The sequence below is a fragment of the Protomyctophum bolini genome (assembly GCF_963924005.1).
Source record: "Protomyctophum bolini genome assembly, chromosome: 22".
Lineage (NCBI taxonomy): Eukaryota > Metazoa > Chordata > Actinopteri > Myctophiformes > Myctophidae > Protomyctophum > Protomyctophum bolini.
The window spans coordinates 23,634,540-23,653,456 of NC_137883.1; the positions used below are offsets into that span (position 1 = coordinate 23,634,540).

At 41.1% G+C, this 18,917-nt stretch overlaps 1 protein-coding gene across 2 annotated transcripts in view; it reads right to left on the reverse strand.

Annotated features, from left to right (window-relative positions):
* Positions 1-9,427: 9,427 nt before the first annotated feature.
* Positions 9,428-18,917, reverse strand: part of LOC308309883 (GTPase IMAP family member 7-like) — a 68,737-nt gene continuing 59,247 nt past the window's right edge. Inside the window, exons 2-4 of one of the 2 annotated variants that reach the window (XM_080755839.1) lie at positions 12,515-12,558; positions 10,678-10,867; positions 9,428-10,427 (exon numbers count right to left, since the gene is read on the reverse strand). In XM_080755839.1, coding sequence (XP_080611965.1) covers positions 9,700-10,427; positions 10,678-10,762 — 813 coding nt within the window. In that variant the 5' untranslated portion in view covers positions 10,763-10,867; positions 12,515-12,558 and the 3' untranslated portion in view covers positions 9,428-9,699. The remainder of the gene's footprint in view (positions 10,428-10,677; positions 10,868-12,514; positions 12,559-18,917) is intronic. The other variant, XM_080755840.1, reaches the window with a different exon arrangement.

Genomic DNA, 18,917 nt, shown 5'->3' on the forward strand with positions numbered 1-18,917 from the left:
AGTAAGAAAGATAAGAAAGCATTCTAGCATGGAATTCTCCTTTAATGTATTTTATCGGGTGCACGGTCTGAGAAGAACCTGTTAAACAAGTCAATACCAGCACTCACGGAACTGTCCTTAAAGGAACTTTATTGTTTAGATTTCCCAGAGTATAATTTTTCAGTTCCTTGTATATATATATATTTTTTTTTACCTTCAATGTCTGGTTAAATGTGGTAATGTGTAAAAAGGCTGAGTCAGACTTGTTGTTCACAGCGCACACCTGACAACATATATGAAATATTCAGACTGTACATGACCAAGACATCTCCCTTCAGGAACGGTATGGGTATTTGTGACATGGGGTACCAGAGCTGAAGAAAACCCATATTACTAAAGTATTACTAAAGGCTTTCCCGGTGTATTGTGCAGGAGGCCATCCAACTGGCTTATGTCAGTACAGGGTTTCAGCCTCCTGAAGGCCTTAAGGACCCAGGATGCTGCCATACCCTGGTTTCAGCCTCCTGAAGGCCTTAAGGACCCAGGATGCTGCCATACCCAGTAGAGCCAGTACAGGGTTTCAGCCTCCTGAAGGCCTTAAGGACCCAGGATGCTGCCATACCCTGCGTAGAGCAGGGTTTCAGCCTCCTGAAGGCCTTAAGGACCCAGGATGCTGCCATACCCTGCGTAGAGCAGGTTACCAGTACAGGGTTTCAGCCTCCTGAAGGCCTTAAGGACCCAGGATGCTGCCATACCCTGCGTAGAGTAGGTTACCAGTACAGGGTTTCATTCTCCTGAAGGCCTTAAGGACCCAGGATGCTGCCATACCCTGCGTAGAGCAGGGTTTCAGCCTCCTGAAGGCCTTAAGGACCCAGGATGCTGCCATACCCTGCGTAGAGTAGGTTACCAGTACAGGGTTTCAGCCTCCTGAAGGCCTTAAGGACCCAGGATGCTGCCATACCCTGCGTAGAGTAGGTTACCAGTACAGGGTTTCAGCCTCCTGAAGGCCTTAAGGACCCAGGATGCTGCCATACCCTGCGTAGAGCAGGTTACCAGTACAGGGTTTCAGCCTCCTGAAGGCCTTAAGGACCCAGGATGCTGCCATACCCTGCGTAGAGCAGGGTATGCTCTGCCCTGGGCCTCTGCTGGTAGAATCTAAAGCAGCAGCATCAAATATTTGCGAGAAAAACAAAATAGGTCAAAATGGGCATATTGTTTTACAGCCCAATAAATCGTCTTCCATTGGCCTTCATTGAGTTGATTGATTGACAGCTGACATGACAAGCCTCTGTTACGGGTCTCAGGGCTGCTGAGTACCTCATTAATAAAACTGAACCTGAATAAACGGGGATAAAGACGGAGCAATGAGTGTTGCTTTTCTTTCCAGAATGTAACTAAGGGGAACCGGAAGCTGCGCTCCTTATATTGGGACCCCAGAGAACCTGGGCTAGAACAAACGTTCCGTCCTCACTGCATGTTACACTTTGCTAGTGCAATTAATTCACAGTATTAATTGTAAACCTTCATAAAACGAAATTATTAAATAATTAAACAGACTCTTAAAACACATTAAGTTGGGTCACACTCTCCTGGTGCCGCCACACCTTTGTTGGTTTACTCAACATTGGGGCTAATATTTGTCAGCCCCAGAGCCTATAGTTCAATCACATTGGAAGTGGCTCGGGAGGCATCCTTTGGTTAGACATAGGCTAAGGTTGGTGTGGGGTGCGTTAAGGGTTAGGTTAGGTTTAGGTGTGCTGTCCCATGGGAGGTTAGGTTAGAGTGAGGGTTTGACATGGTTAACATCGATAGACAACTTGACTGCCTGTGCGTGCGTTTATCTTGATTTGTGAGTTATCTTGGCACAGTACCATGGGTGTGTACGGTGTGCACATAACAATAACCATGCTGCTTCTATGCAACGATTGGTATGTGGTAATGTGGTTGACACGCACTGTAGGAGGAGAAGATGAGTTCAGATATGTAACAGTGCCTGTCTGCTATTTTGTTTAAAGCGGCATTACACCTCAAGCAGACTGTAATTATGAAACCTTTTAATTAATTGTCTGGTTTGGGTGTTATTTTGTTCATAAAGTGCATGCTATTCTTGTGTGATCCGATCCTCAACACAGGATTTGATATATCCAGACTAACATTATTAGTATTGCCTTCACCACCAATAACCATGATAGTACAGGAGCTATCTGCACCCGGGGGCATTATGCCAGCTTGTGCATGTGATCGACATTTGCATTAATGTTTTATTTTTGCCACGGACATGCAAAACAAGTGATCAATGATATTACCAGAACACAAATGTATAGCCTACAGTACTAATAGACTCTTGACGTGTCATATATTGTCTACTCTATTCCACTGCGCTACACATTTTAAAATAAGTCACTTATCAAAACTTATTTTTGGGGAAAAGCTACAACACATTACGTTACGGCATGTTGTGACCTTGTAGATCAGCAATTGTCCTTTCTTCTTAGCCTATAATGACATGCCCAAAATCAGGATGTCTGGGTTAAAGTAGTTGGATATATAGTTACCCAACTAACTTACCCAGCAAGACTGGGAAGTTATCCACTGTATACTGGCAGGTGGCCGTCCTGAGACAGGCATTATGTGGCATAATGCATGGTCCAAGTATATTCCATGTTGGGATTTCAATAAATGGGTCTTATACAGTAAGTACAGTTGCAGTCCAAGAAAGGGACCCTTAGCTGCAAAGGTGAATGGTGAATTATTGCAGATGGCCTTTCAGAGGACAGTGTTACTTGGGGACATGAGGAGACAGGAAGTTCTACAGGCTAAACTAGTTTTGTTTGTCAACGTATCTTAAATAGTTGGTGTCAGTTCATTAAGGTGTGTACTCTAGGTTGATGAGACAACAATGCAATGGAAACATACCTGAGATTCAAAACAGATAGGTTGATGAGACAACAATGCAATGGAAACATTCCTGAGATTCAAAACAGATAATTACATGAGTGATTCATGTCACTGTCAGAATTTAAAGGAATGTTTCACTGTTCACTGTTTCACTGTGTTGTTGTGGAGCATTTGCTATAACAAAGTAGATAGACTAGACCCCATGCAGTAGTGTCATTGCTGTAACTTGGTATCTGTAATGTGTTCTGTTGCTGCAGGGTGAACTACTGTATGGGTAGCATTATAGTATAATTGATGCCTTACAGCCATGCCTTACTTTTTTTTTTAATATATTTTTTATCCCATGATTTTGTAACCCACTTTTCACCCCTGTGTCAATCATCTAATGTGATCCTGGGCTCTACACACACTCCACCAACCTAGTCCCCATATATGGGGTACAAGGGGAGAGCAACGGACTTCAACTCATGCTTCCTTCATGCCTGAGTGTCCAATTTGCTCCTTTACACCTGACAGGGGGGAGTTTCCCTGGTTGGACGTAGCGTGTGGAAATACAAATACATTTATATGTTCTTACTTCTTATGTTAAATTTAGGAATTTAAATGCAAATACATTAGACATAAAAAAAAAATAGGCCTACTCATAATATAGACTATAGTAATTAAAGCGGATCATGTTTGCATGTGTGGAATTGTAATTGTAATTGTTTTGGGGGAAAACTTTCACCTGGACAGGACCTTTAATGACAATGTCACACCGCTCCCTATCACTCAGCTGTCCTGGCCAAAGAGCTGGGTCATCAGTTATGATGTCATTCACTGGCACTGCAGGTGCTTCAGAATCAGATAGCTCCTCCTCTGGCTCCTCATCTTCAATTCCATCTTCAATATCATCATTATCACTGTCACTGCTACTGTTACTAGTAATAATATTAACAGCCCTAGTTGCAGCAGCAGCCTCACTGGTACTAGCCGATGATGATGGTGGTGGTACTACTGGGGCCCCAGTAGTACCACCACCATCATCATCATCGTCGTCTTCAACTCTTCATCATCATCATCATCATCATCATCATCATCACTGATGCTAGTAGCAGCCCTAGTAGCAGCAAACTCACTTGTAGTCAATCGACTAGTAGTTGCAGCCTCAGAACCAACCTCATTGTTATTGTTAGTGTCTACATTAGCCTCCTGGTGCAACACTTCCTCTTGCTCTCTCTCCTCTAAAATTGGGCTGGGTTCTTCTGCTGGCTTGAAATAACTTGTTGGGTAAAGAAGCCCCGGAGCATTTCAGCTTTTTCTTGTCCTTTTGAGATCCACTGGGGTAAACTCGTTTCATGATTGGTGTTGCTCTTAGTTGCACTCTGACTCACTCATTCAACTAAACTAGTACAAACGCAAATGAACAACAAACTGATGCAGCAGAAAATGCAACCAGAGAACAGATGCATGACACTCACTGAACACCTTATTGGTAGAGGAAGCCTATTTGTTGTAATTTCAATTGGTTGGTATTAATACCCAAACAATCATTTTCGACAGGAGAATGATCTGCAATTTACGTCACTGAAAACTTTCATATTAAATTAATTTACTCACCTAGAGTTTAAATCGTTAAATGGAGTATCATGTAAGAACCCACTTTTGTTATTGAAGAGCAGGGTAAATATGACGTTTTGCGCCAAGGTCCTATTCCTTTAGGCTGTATGATTGACTTTGTTGTTGTTTTGTTTTGCAACATTATTTCCACGTTGAATCGTTCTGACGGCCGGGTTTGAGCAGCAGTATAGGGGGACAAAGACCAACAGGGGAGCCCATGACGACCCGGCGTCGCTTAACGGGGGAGGATCATGAAGAAGTGACGCCGAGGAAGCGACGCCATGGGCCATGGCCCTGGGGGGGGCCCCCTAACCGACCGCAATAGGCGAAAAATCAACTGCGAGTCTGCGACGGAACGAGCTGGCGGGGCTGCGATATTAAACATTTTTCAGGGAGAACTCTCTGGCCTCTAGCCGTCGGGGCTCTACGCAGCTGCGTAGTTTGCGTAGCGGTAAAAACCGCCCCTGGGTGTGAGCTCGCCACCGTCGGTGTGTCAATGTGGGAAGTGAGGACGCTGGCGTCAACTGTTCGCCGCTTCACCTCCCAATGTATGAATGAATGAACCATTGTAATGCGCTTTGAGCACTTGGAAAAGCGCTATAAAAATGCAGTTAATTCATTAACCATGTTAAATACAGTTGAGCTTTACTGCTCTCCTAATTTTGGGGAAACGGACAGAGGCAGGTTTGCGGGGAAGGGTTACTGGTACAATACATTTCCATGCAGCCCAGGCTGTCTTTTTGCCTTTACCCTGGAACTGCGAAGTCGTAAGTAGTATAAGAGCCTGTGAGTGAATGAGTGGAATCCCGGTAGAGCCAAACTGATTTTCCTCCCCAGCTTGTTGAAAATTGTGTTGATGCATATCTCCTGGAAGTTTTGCCCCATACCAAAAGCAACACATAGGCCCAGAGCCGAAGAGTTTGCCCCCCCAACAGTTGAGGAACAACAGGGAGGCGCTGTTTTCCCGAATATTTGACGATGGGATTCTCAGATTGCCGGCGGAGAGGTCCAAAATGTTCGGAATTCCCAGAAAATCTGTAATGTAAATGTAAAATGCCCACGAAAATCTTCATGGGGGCCTAAAGGGGCCCTTGGAGTCTTCATGGGGGCTGCGGCCCCGTGGCCCCCACAGACTCTACGTGGTTGCCTATATTTGGATACTCTTCAATAAGCTGTCCAAACGAGAATCACTATGGGGATGTCAGAGGGGACCCTATGGTTGACATGATTGCGGCGCACACAGTTGCTGCGGCTCAGTGCTCTCCCGGTCGGTGCTTTGTATGGCTTGTTGTGTATTTGTTTGTTCTATGTACTTTTTGTGAAGTGTACAACACCTACAGCCGGCAGGATCTCCTTATAGGATACATGTTTGTGCATTAGTGCTGGGGTTGTGCAATAACAAGAAGTCATTTGTGTTTTGTTTTAGCTTGTACAGTATGTTGTTTTGTGATATGATGCACTGATTGGTTGGCACTTTTAAATGTCGTTGTACACGTTGCAATGACAAATAAAGATCTATCTATCTATCTACTATGATATCCGTATCCACTGTTCGAATTACGATCGTCTGTGCACCCTTTTCTAGAGCATCTTTCAGATGGATGCATACTCTAGTGTCTGCCTCCTCATGGTCACAGTCTGGCATTGTGGTTAGAGCACCTGATGAAAGCACATGTCTACCTTTTGTCGCATATACTTTCTTCCCTGGTTCAAATGTGGTAGAGTTAACCTTCTCGGCTAGCATTTCAAAGAGCTCTTCCTTGTTCATTGTGTTTTTTAGGAAATCGGAGAACTTGCGGGGAAGCTTAGTCATGCCCTCTCTTTTCTCGTGTTGATTATTTGAGGCTATCTTTTTTGTATACAATGTAGATACTTTGTCAACAGGCAGGGCATGTGCGATAGCGGCTCCATCAATTATTTTAACATCAACAGAGGCTGGTACTGATGGGTAAGTATCAGCTGCTATTAGACCCAACAAATTTGATTTCTGAGATGGCAAATTGAGTTTACTGTCTTTGGACAGGGCTGGTGGGTAAATGGCATTCTCATGGGAGAAGAACTCATCCAGGTTGCCATCTCTAAACTTACTAGCAATGTAGTTTACTGAAGAGGTTACAGTCACTTTTCAAAGCTGAAAGTTTTGCTTTCTCCTTGGATCTTGGCTTTGCTTTTGCATTTTTTAGGAAGGTTGTTTCTCTTAATGCTATGGTGAATGGGTGTTTTCCTGTCAACAATGACTTCCTTCACATACTTCTGATACTGGGTAGTTCCCAACATCTCAATGGTACGCACAGTGTTGACAACATCTTAATTTGCACAGTTGCGGGTGTCCAGGACAAGCAACTCTTCGTATGCATCTTGGAATGGATTGCCCATGGCTGAGATTGTGTGGCACAAGTTTGAAGCCTCTTTTTGATATGTTTTCTGGTATGAGGAGCTCTGCTCATGATGTAGATGCAAAGAGTGTACATCTGAATGCATGTACAGTGATTCAAAATCAATAAGCAGTCTAGCCTGCTCTGGTCCTGCTACCATCCATCGCCGAAAGGCGGTGGGGTTCTCTGTTAGACCAGTAGCACCTCCTGTACCTTTCACCAACTCATTAAAATCAATGCAATGCAGTTACAGGGTTATTCTCTTGAAACCACATGGTTTCATGGAAATCATAAACCTACATCTCTTATCTTTCTTAGCTTATGAGTCTCCTGACCTCCCACCTCTCTCTTTATCACTCTGAACTGATAGCAGGGTGAAACCTTATCTATATATTGTTTTATCATTTCACATGATGTTTCATTTTTATTTTATATAAATATTTGAAGTTTTTCAGAAACCTTAGGTCAGGATTTAGAGGCGTTTTTAGAATCGGCCTCAGGCTGAGGCCGATTCTAAAAAACGCCTCTAAATCTTATCTATCACCCGATCTGAGTGGGTAAAACACCAAAATGGGTTTCCGCCCAGAATGGGTTAAAGTGAATTACACCTTTAATGAGCCTAACGATATACTGTTGGAGGACAAGCATAAAAAGCTTTTTTTTGTACAGTACTGACTACAGTATGTGGACCATGGTGACATTGATCAATTATTGATAAAATAGCTTCAAATATATTATTTAGGCCCCAAAATCTATACATCTCAGTCACACTATTAAGGCAACCGGCCGGTTCCACACGCTGCACTATTGTTTCAATAGTGTGTACGGCCCCATGGGGCATGTCACGAGGCGTGAAGGACTGACTGTTTTCATACGTGTAGTAAAATGCAACCTATGGTTCGCAACTACTTGAAAACTAATTGTCTAGTTTTTAACAGTGGTGGGAGAAGTACTTAGATGTTTGTTTACCTAAGTAAAAGTAACAATGGCTAAAACTGTTCAGTGACAAAAATGCTTCAAAGAAATGTTGACATAACTCAGAGAATACAATATTGTTGCTACGATGTGAATACTGTAAAAGTAGCTCTGTTATTGGGTTGTTGGTGGGTGAGAGTCTTACACTCTCAGGCCCATTTTCCACCAAAAATAATTAACTTTGGTTCTGAAAGAAATATATATGAAACCCAACAGTTTTTCTCCTTCTCGCCCTCTGCCACTCAGGTTGAAGACCACACCGATCGCTGCATGCCTTGGCTGGCGTCTCACTGTCGAAGTCTTCCCTCCACCTGACGAGACTGAGCTTCTCATCTTGCCAGGTAAGTGTGTGTGTGTGTGTGTGTGTGTGTGTGTGTGTGTGTGTGTGTGTGTGTGTGTGTGTGTGTGTGTGTGTGTGTGTGTGTGTGTGTGTGTGTGTGTGTGTGTGCACATGCGTTTAAAAGTGTGTGACACACGCCACACGGGTGGTGTGTGTGGGGGGGGGGCTCGGGCATGCTCACTCACTGAAGCAGTTTTCTTTTTCCTAATAAAGGCCTTTTCCTCTCTCACTGTGCTTTTTGGAGGATGTAAGCACTTATCTACATTTCATAGCACACTATAAATTTGTACATTTTAAATTAGAGCTGTCTTATTCATCGACTGTGTTGGGAAAATACCCCAAATAAGTGTGCCAAGCTTGTAGGATCATTCCCAAAAAGTCTTAAGGCTGTAATTGCTGCCAAAGGTGCCTCAACTTACTACTAAGTCAAGAGTGTGAATACTTATGTACATGTGTTTATCCAGTTTCTTATTTTTAATAAATTTACAAAATATTTGAAAACCTTTTTCATTTTATCATTATGGGGTGTTGTGTGTAGATTGATGAGGAAAAAAACGAATTTAATCCATTATGAAATGAGGCTGTAACAAAACAAAATGTGGTAATAGTGAAGGGGTGTGAATACTTTCCGGATGCACTGTAATAAGGCAATCATCCTTGATGCTTTGGAAACTACACGGATTAACCATTTATGCAGCCGCAGGATTAAAACTAAATCTAAAACCATGCCTAAAACATCTTAACAAGTTGTCTCCTGCACAAGTTAAGTTCTGTATAAAGTTATTTGGTTCATTCTGAGGCAGACTCTGTCTAACAATCTACCTGGGGACCACTTTTGTCTGTCAAATATTGGCTATAGAAGAGACAGGGTCAGAGATGTATTTGCAAAACGTAAAAATACCTGATGGCTTTTATTGTAAGCTCTGGGAATTGTGCCTGACAACGACTTCAAATAACTGTTTCATACTTTCGTACTTTCATCTGTAGAAGTTAAACTGGTACTTTTGGAATTGGATTATAAGACTTCTCAAATTAGCACTGATGATAATAATAATAATGTATTTCATTCCACTGTCCTCATATTACACAAATACCAACAGTGATCTAAGTTTCCCCCCCAAAAAATGAATCAATATCTTAAGTCTCCTACATTAATAAATGGTCAGGCACCACATGCAATACCTTCATTGAATGTGTTGTAAATGATTGGGTAAAGAACAAGGTTTTCAGTCATCATTTAATTTGTATTTCATCACACAGGAATGCATGGCCTTAGTTGTCCTTTTACAACAGGGAGACAGATTCAATATTAAACAATTTTCTTTTCATTTCATTTATAAAATCAGTCCTCCTTATACAGTATGATGAAATAGAATATAATATCACGGCATACATGTGTATTCATGATTTTAAGGAGGGGGCATCGTCACCATCGTGTGCTATAGATTTGAATTGAATTGAAACAGTGTTCTGTATAGGACAGAGATAGGACTTCAGTGTTGATAGGGATTACAGGCCATTGACAAAAACTGCTCAAGCTTTCATAAGTATCTGAACGAATTTCACGACTGATGCCGCCAATTCAGCCCAGAAGCTGAAATTATATGTTTTCTTTTCAGCCACTTCTCGTGACTCTGGTTGTTTATTAAGGACTCTCTCTGTCTCCCTAAACATTGCATTGGTGTAGCATGCATTTCCATTGGCTGCAACCATGTCATCAATTTTCTTGATCAGCTCAACAACTTGACGTCTGTCCTTGCTAAGGTTGTTAAAGAGATGGAACCTGCTTCCACATCGTTGAATTACACTTTGAAGCGCTGTCGTGCCGTTGCGCACAAACGCTTGAATGGTTTGTTGACCAGTAAAATCATCACCACGGGTGAACAGCACAATCATGTACTTGTCAGCCATTGGCCCAAACAGCTTCTGCAGGGCCTCCACAGAATTCTTCTCTTCTGTGGTGAATCGACCGGCTTGCATGACGAGCACGATTGCATGAGGGCCAGGGCTTGAGAACTGGATGCATCTCAGAATTTCTTTTTCGATCACTTTTGCAGATTTGTTTGTGTCAAGGATGCCTGGTGTATCTACCACTCTAATCTTTCGAGAGCACCAATTTATATCACGCTTTTCACAATTCTCAGTCACTGAGCCGGCAGAGAGTACGGATTCAAATGCACCTGGGTCTCCAAGGATCGTGTTGCCGACGGCACTCTTCCCCACACCGGTTTTTCCAATCAAAACGATTCTCAGATCAGGACCTAAAAATATATAATAATAATAATATTACTACTAATACTATATATTAACAACAACAATATTACTATTATTACTCATAATCATCATCATCATTATCATAAATTCAATACTACTACTACTACTACTGTGTGAATTCAAGTAAAATGTTTTGTGTAGCTAGTGCTTGTCTAACGAATATGGCTATTACACCAGCTCAATTCACAAATTAGTTCAATGTTGGGTTTGTTGGCTAAAAATATTGGAATACCTTACCTGCAGGAATGGAACCCATTTCAGCTTGAAGTCTTCTTCTTTCGTGTATCGTCCAGTATTGTCCAGCGTTGTGTCGTGTAGCCATGCCCTCGTCTCAGGTCCCACTCGGAAGAGGCCCTCCTCTGAAGGTGGTCTATGCAGGGGACAGGCACTGATGATATGATTGGCAGTCTGCTCAGGCTCCCCGCAGCTTGAAGTGAAGGCACGGTTAACAGTGAATATGGAAATATTGAGTTCAGTTTATACTGGCCAAGATGATTTTGAACACGCCTCCTATTTAACATATTTACATAACGGGCAGATATATAACTGGCACACATCATCGGATCCCAGCCCATCTCTCTGTGGGAACATAGTTTTTCTCAAAGCAGGACAACATGTCTCACGGTAAGTACTTTTTTGATACAATTTACAATTTAGGCATTTAGCAGACGCTTTGATAACTTGGACTATCATTTAATACTTTATCTGTATTTTTGTGTTTATACATGTTCAATCACATTAACTTTGTAGCCTGATTGCGCAAAACTATTCAAATAGTGATTATAATTAACTTGATTGATTGATTCGATATTTTATTAGACAGACATGCAAACAGCACAAGTACAGTCATACACTGAAGTCTTAAAGGATCATACAAATATCCAGTGGTCTTGTTTTTATTGAGGTCCAAAATGAATATATTATTTAAAGAAATATGTACTACACACTAATTTAATCATTAGAAAGCATGACAACCATTTAACACAAATACGTTTATAACTGTTTCACAGAAATTATTTCAGTTGCTCTCTTGGGAGAAGATTATGAGCCCAAAAAGTCCCTTGCAGACATCATCCTGGGGAAAGACTTCAATACCAATGTAGATGCAAGCGGAATTGTGAACTTTGAAAATGCCAGGTTTAGGATGACTACTGGTCCAACAAAGGACATTAGCGATCCTGACATATCCTTAGTTGTGATAAATCAGTCAAAGTCAAGAGGTGACATCTTAAAGCAAATGGATCAGTTGCAGACAACCAGTCAATTCCTCGTTGTGCTGCCACTGGATTCTCTACCCAAGTTCTTCAGTGGACTGAGGGAACCGGCTGAAGACTCCTCCAGGTAAAGGGAAAATGGTTTGGTTGTGATTATTGTCACAACCAAACATTCTCCATGTCTGATAAAAATAAAAATAATTTAATTACGTTTTCCCTTTATTATAGGCATCCTAGCCTGCACCCTGGAAGCCAAGAGCCTCGGGCTGAATCAACGAGAGGTATGCCATAAGTTATTCTCAGTTGCTTCGTAGCATACTATAGCATAATGGATATAAATGATCATGTTCCTATGAGCTGATCAGCTCAAGAAAAGCTGTAAGAGCCGATGTTGATCAACACTGTAATTGCATGAATAGATTAACATTACTGTCGATGGTAATATTGGGTCTGGGATTTCCCTTTTTTCCCCCTAGTCCACTGCTCTGGCTGATAACTCTGGTCCTCAGTTGGATGTCCTTGGCAACGATGAATTCCTGGCTGCTAATCTATGTAGATTGTTTTTCTCTCTTTCATGTTTTTCACAGGAAAAGGTGACAGCATCAACATCGTTCTGCTTGGACTGACAGGCACTGGAAAAAGTGCATGTGGAAATACAATCCTGGGAAAGTCACAGTTCCGATCAGAAATGAGCTCAACATCGGTTACTAAAAAGTGTCAGAATGGAGATTTTTTAATCCGTGGTATACGTGTTAATGTCATTGATTCACCAGACTATGATGAAGTAGACAAGCAAACACTAAAACAACATGTGAGGGATTGCAAAGCTCTCCTTCAGCCAGGGCCTTGTGTGTACTTACTGGTGATGCAGTTAGGCAGATTCACAGATGGTGAGAGATGCATACTGGAAAACATGGAAAAAGCTTTCAGTCAGAAAATCAGAGAGAAGACGATCATCCTCTTTACTCATGGTGATGGGCTAAAACGTGCAAACACGTCCTTGGAAGCATTTGTGAAACGCACTGTCGATCTGAAGGACGTAGTTAAGCAATGTGGTGACAGGTACCATGTATTTGAGAACAAGTCAAACGAGTCAAACGAAAACCAGGTGCCAGATCTAATGAAGAAGGTGTATGCTCTAAATAGAGCCTGACCTTCCATTTGCTGGTGTCAAGAAATGGTGTCATGAATATGGCTTATTTTAATTACTTTAAATATGGATTTGATTTATTTAGATCTGTTAAAAGACATATTTCCATTGTGGTCCTTGTTCTTGTAACAAAGTAGAGACATCTAGATTCTAGAATCATAAAAGTATAAAACAAAAAAACTTCACAGCATAAATTTAAATAAATTAAGCATGAAATGTACTATTCTGCCTGCTTTTCTAAAATACCTTTTTCTTTAAAAATATGACTATCATATGTGGACATTAATTAAGTAGCTTGAGTACTGTACCCATTCAGACATGTAACTATGCTCTTCAATCCAATTATTTGTTTGCCCTGTTGTATTTTATTATTACAATTTTTATTATTATTATTGTTTCTTGATGCACCTTGCCTTTCCTTCTGCCTTGTTTCTATACGTTTTCAGAACATTTGTAAGGCATTTTTTTAATTGGCCTCAGGTCTAAATGGGTTAAGTAAAATGTTTGGAGTAGGCTATCTGTAAGTATTGCCTTTCACAGCACTTCAAAGACAAATATTGTGCTTATGACTTGTGATTTCTATGAAGTTTAAAAAGTACTATGAATTAACCAATGAAGCTCTGCTATTTCAAATAAATAGCTAATCTGCAAACTGCGATGCGTTGTATGCTTGTAGATCTTACACACACACACACACACACACACACACACACACACACACACACACACACACACACACACACACACACACACACACACACATTTGTTTGGAGGTATTTTATAAGAAAGTACTGTTGTACAATTTTGACAGCAACTTTCAGTTGTAGTTGAGTAATATCTAAAAGTACTTTATTCACCTCTGCTTATAATGCTCTTCAGTGCAACAGGGCGATTAATTAGGGTGGCCAACTATGCCACCTAGGGAATTATAGGCACTAGAAAATAGTTTTTAGGAATCTAATAAAAGTAAACTACCTAAGAAAAGAAAACATGCATCACACTTTTAAACATAATTATGAACCCGCATCTCATTCAATACAATAGACTAATGTGTAACAAGCCTACATTACATAACCTAAAGGCTAGGCGGGTACATTTTGGTTACATTTGTACAAATTGTACACACCCAGAGTTAGCAGTCAGCAATGTCTATCAATGTTTAGCCAGTGCACCAGAGAAGGCTATAGCTGGACAGAAGATTTTGCCAGTTGGAATAAGAGACGACAATAAAAATGTCTGTCTCCTTTTGTTGTAAAATGGCGTGTTTCTGCACTTTGTTTGTGTTCATTAGTGTTAAATGGCTATTCTTATGTGTTTGTTCAGTAACAGCGGTCTCCCCATATCTGCAGGCTCAGCTCTTCAGTAATCAAAATACATTTTCACGTCAGGATGCCATCCAAATGAGAGAACTCATACAGGACAAACGAGTGCATAAACAAACAAATGCAATTCTTTACTTGAACAAGCCATTTAAAAGGAGGACTACAAAACCAAATTAAAATGTCATTCACTATAATGACTGTGTCTACACAGGAGGGAGGAGAGGGGGAATCTAATAGTCTGACCGCCACCAGATGAGCGCACACACACTCCACACGCTCACTGTCTAGCTCTAGCACAAAGATATGGTTAAGATACACAAAAGCATGCAGGCACAGCAAAGTTAGAACAAGAGTTAACATGCACTAACCCCAATTACCAGCCTACGCCCAACCACCTGTAGGACAATGGCACACCGACTGTAACTGGGAAGATAGCAGCCTAATAACTACGCCCTCTAAAGCCACAATGTTGGTTTGCATCATAAACCTAAACAAAAATCAAATAAACTTAAATCAAAAGAAAAGGTCAAAAACAGCAGAGGCAGAGCTCCTCCTAATAAAACAAACGGACAATGGCTGTGTCAGGCCGTGTTGCCATGTCTGCTTATTATAGGCAACCTTTGGCTTTTTCTGTAAAGTCACTTGCAAATAAATTATTGGTAGTTGCTGGTTGAGGTTTTGGAAGTGTATAGTAGATGCTTATTTGGGCTTGCTTCCACATTCACATCAAGGAACCCCAGATTAATATGTAATTGTCCACAGACATCCATCTGTACATATGTTGTGCCTTCTTTTTTTTTAAATAACGGATGACGGATGTACAACCTCACAATGTGTCGCTGTGAGCTTGTAGATCAGCTATTTTCATTTGTGCTTGTTTTTATAGACCTGGCCAGTTGTTTCTCTTGCAAAACTGGCAACACGGCAAGAGAGAGAGGAACTTATGCACACACAAACGCAATGCACTATGGGCTGTAAGAAAAAGGTGAATAGCATTTGGAGATTGTGGAATATAGTTGTCTGGCTACGCGGTACCAATGAAAGCTTGACGCCACTGCTAAGTTCTGGCTACGCTGTACCACTGAAAGCCTGACGCTAAGTTCTGGGTTCAACTCAACCTCTTCAGCCGTCTGCCTGTCTTTCATAGGCCTCACTCAAACCTTTCGATCTAGCATACAACATTGATGCATGCTAGATGCATGCTAGATGTAAACAAAGGGTAAGTGTCTTCCAATGGAAGTCACATGGTTTGACACAACATTTTTGCTGTGTTTCGACTGCCCCCTCCCCGTCATACAACACAAATGTTGTGTCAAACCATGTGACTCCCATTGGAAATGCATTGCGAGCTTGCATCAGTCAATAAGTCTCATGCATCAGACATGATAAATTAGATGTGTCCAATCGCTTCATCAGTGAGTCTTAATTTAAGTTTCTAGTTTAAATTCAACAACAAAACAAGGCTACAATATTCAAAGGATTCTATAGGCTATGTTTTTATTTCCCACCTTTTCTTACACATGTATGCAATAGGCTGTATGCTAGCTTGCATTCAGTTTTCCACCAACATAATGAACTTTGGTTCTGATAAAAAATATTGCGTCGATCTGAAACCCAACAGTTCTTCTCCTTCTCGCCCTCTGCCACTCAGGTTGAAGACCACTGCACCGATTGCTGCATGCCTTGGCTGGCGTCTCACTGTCGAAGTCTTCCCTCCACCTGAACCTCCACACAGACGAGACTGAGCTTCTCATCTTGCCAGGTAAGTCCTGCACCATGCAGGATGTCAATATTTCCATCAACTACTGTAGCTGGTGTCTGCTGTTCCAACCAACCACCAGCCTGAGAAATGGTCCTGGACAGTCTGTCCTTCAAGGCACACAACTGCAGCGCTCGCCCCAATAATCCTGTGAAGTTTACACTATACATTATTCACTCACTGAATGCTGCAGCACGCCTGGTCTTCAGCCTCCCAACATGCATTTTGCCCTTTTCCATTCCCTTCATTGGCTTCCTTTTGCTGCCTGCGCACCCTGCACAAAACACTGATATTGCAGTACAAGGTGACCACAGGCATGACATCCCTGCCATGAATGATCCAACCCTATACAGCGGTTATATAGCACTCCCATGTCCTTGTATCTATTCTTTTTACATTTTCTCTATTAGATGCATGCTAGTTGCAGAGATATGTTGGTTACTCGTCGTTTGTGTTTGTCATTTATTTATTCTATTAACGAATTTTATTTAGAGAGTATGTTTGCTTAGCCGGAGAGATGCTAGCATTAATTTTCTACCTGGTATCTTTGGACTATTTTTTCACCTTGTTGTTTACTGTCTAGAGTTCTTTACTCTACTTACTCTGATCTCACACTGGCCTGGACAAGAGAGTCTGCTATTAATTTATGCATCTGGCTAAACGTGTCATCAGTGAAGATAGACTGGGAAATCTTTTTTAGTTATGTAGTTATGTATGTATGAACAATGAGGTGCATTCTTATCATTTACAGCAGATACATTTCACCCACCATAATGGTTCCTAAAACACACAAAACAAGTGCAGTGTCAAGGATACAATACAATAGACGGAGAACAATATTTTTATGTTTACCATGATGTTGCACTCCTGTCCATCTTACTCAGGAATCAGTTTATGCAACAGTCGAGGCTCCAATAATCTTTGGATATGACTCAAAAATTGGACACTGTGTGTATGTTCTTGTTGGCCAGGAGAGGGCGCTCATGCTCTACCAATGAGATTTTAGTTTGGCAGCCTGCAATGCAGTGTCAGGGTTCTTTCTCTTCTTTTTTATTACTTTTACTAAAGACTTTTCCTCTCTCACTGTGCTTTTTGGAGGATGTAAGCACTTATCTACATTTCATAGCAAACTGTAAATTTGTACATTTTAAATTAGAGCCTGGCTTATTCGTCGACCCTTTACAGTCTTTACACTGCAGTGTAATCTCTGGTGGCAGATGATAGATCAGATATAATAATTTTGTACAAAATGTGGCTTTGATCTAAGCCAGTTTAAAGTTTGATAAGCATGCATTGCGTGTACAGTAAGGGCCTGCTAGTAGGTGGCCTTATGGTTGGATCACCTGGTTGTGTCTTAACGGGAAGAACCAAGAGGCAAACATCTTTGTACTTTGCACTATACCTATACCACCTTTTAGCCACATAAACCTTATAGTGTCCCTATTTTGGCATGAAGATTCTTATAGAGAGATGACTTCCGCACACCCGGTAGGTAATTTGGAGCAGGTGCGATGATGACGAGGCATTATACAATGTGGAAAAGGAGAGCCACCCACACACCGCCACTTGCTGGGTTCAGAGCATTTATTTAAGAAGCAACGTTTCGGTCTTGAGACCTTCCTCAGGCTTAATTCGAGAATGGGCTGACGTTGTCACTAAATACATTTAATACATTAAATACATTTAATTATCTACAGATAACAGCTGTGAAACACCTTGTCACGTGACTTAACCCATTTTGGGCGTGAACCCATTTTGGTGTTGGCACTATGTTATGCTTTAGCTATTGAAAAATAGCAGATCTACAAGCTCATAGCGCGCCACCGAGTGGCGCGCTATGAGCTTGTAGGTCTGCTATTTTTGAAAAATCGAAGAGCGACTGACAGAAGACATTTTTTTAAATCTGATCTCAGGTCAGAATGAAAACTGTCAGGATGTAGAAGACATTTTTTTAATCTGATCTCAGGTCAGAATGAAAACTGTCAGGATGTAGAAGAATTTTTTTGAATCTGATCTCAGGTCAGAATGGGTTAAAGGTGTTTCTGTGAGCATTCCTCGTATACCATTGGAAATAGCAATTGCACCAATGCAATGTTTTTTATTATTTTGTATTCTTTACCACTCTTTAACAGAGGAGTAGGATCTTACATTTGACATTGATTTGCTTATTTAACTGTATGTCTTCCTTGTATGTTATATGGCATGACATTTATGTATAATTCTTTTTTCCCTGTAATATTGTTATCTGCTATTTCCAATGGTATAATGAGGAATGTTCACAGAAACACCTTTAACACCTTCAAGTCAAGTGACAAGGTTTTTCACAGCTGTTATCTGTTTAGATAATTATTAAATGTATTTAGTGACAACGTCAGCCCATTCTTGAATTAAGCCTGAGGACGGTCGCAAAGACCGAAACGTTGCTTCAATAAATGCTCTGAACCCAGCAAGTGGTGGTGTGCGGTCCCGGTGTCTCTCCTTTCGGCATGAAGATTCTGCAAAATCTGCATTCAATTCAATTCAATTAAATTCAAAGGGCTTTATTGGCATGAGAAAACATACGTTTACATTGCCAAAGCAGAAAGAACAATACAACAATACAGCATTACAATCAAAACAAAAATGATGTACATTTGAAGGTCAGAATCTTCAATAGATCAAATTCTATGTACCAAGGTCACTCAATGCAGGTATAGTGCAGGAATATACACAATGATTAGTCTTTACATTCACACAGCTTGTAGATCGGCTATTTTTGGCGAAAAGATTGTTTGTATAGGCCTTTATTAATTAAAAGATTGTTTGTATAGGCCTTTATTAATCGTGCAGGGTGTAGAGTGGAAAAAGGTAGGGGGCCGAGGCCTAGGTCAACTAAGCATATGGTTAAAACCAAGTGGTTAAAACTGATCCTGTATGAACTACTTCCTAAAAATAGGGGCAATTCTTTGGCACCTTCCCACGACTATAACAGTAAAACAGGGCCTGGCAGTCTCAATTTACTCATTAATCAGCAACCAATGGTATCATACGTG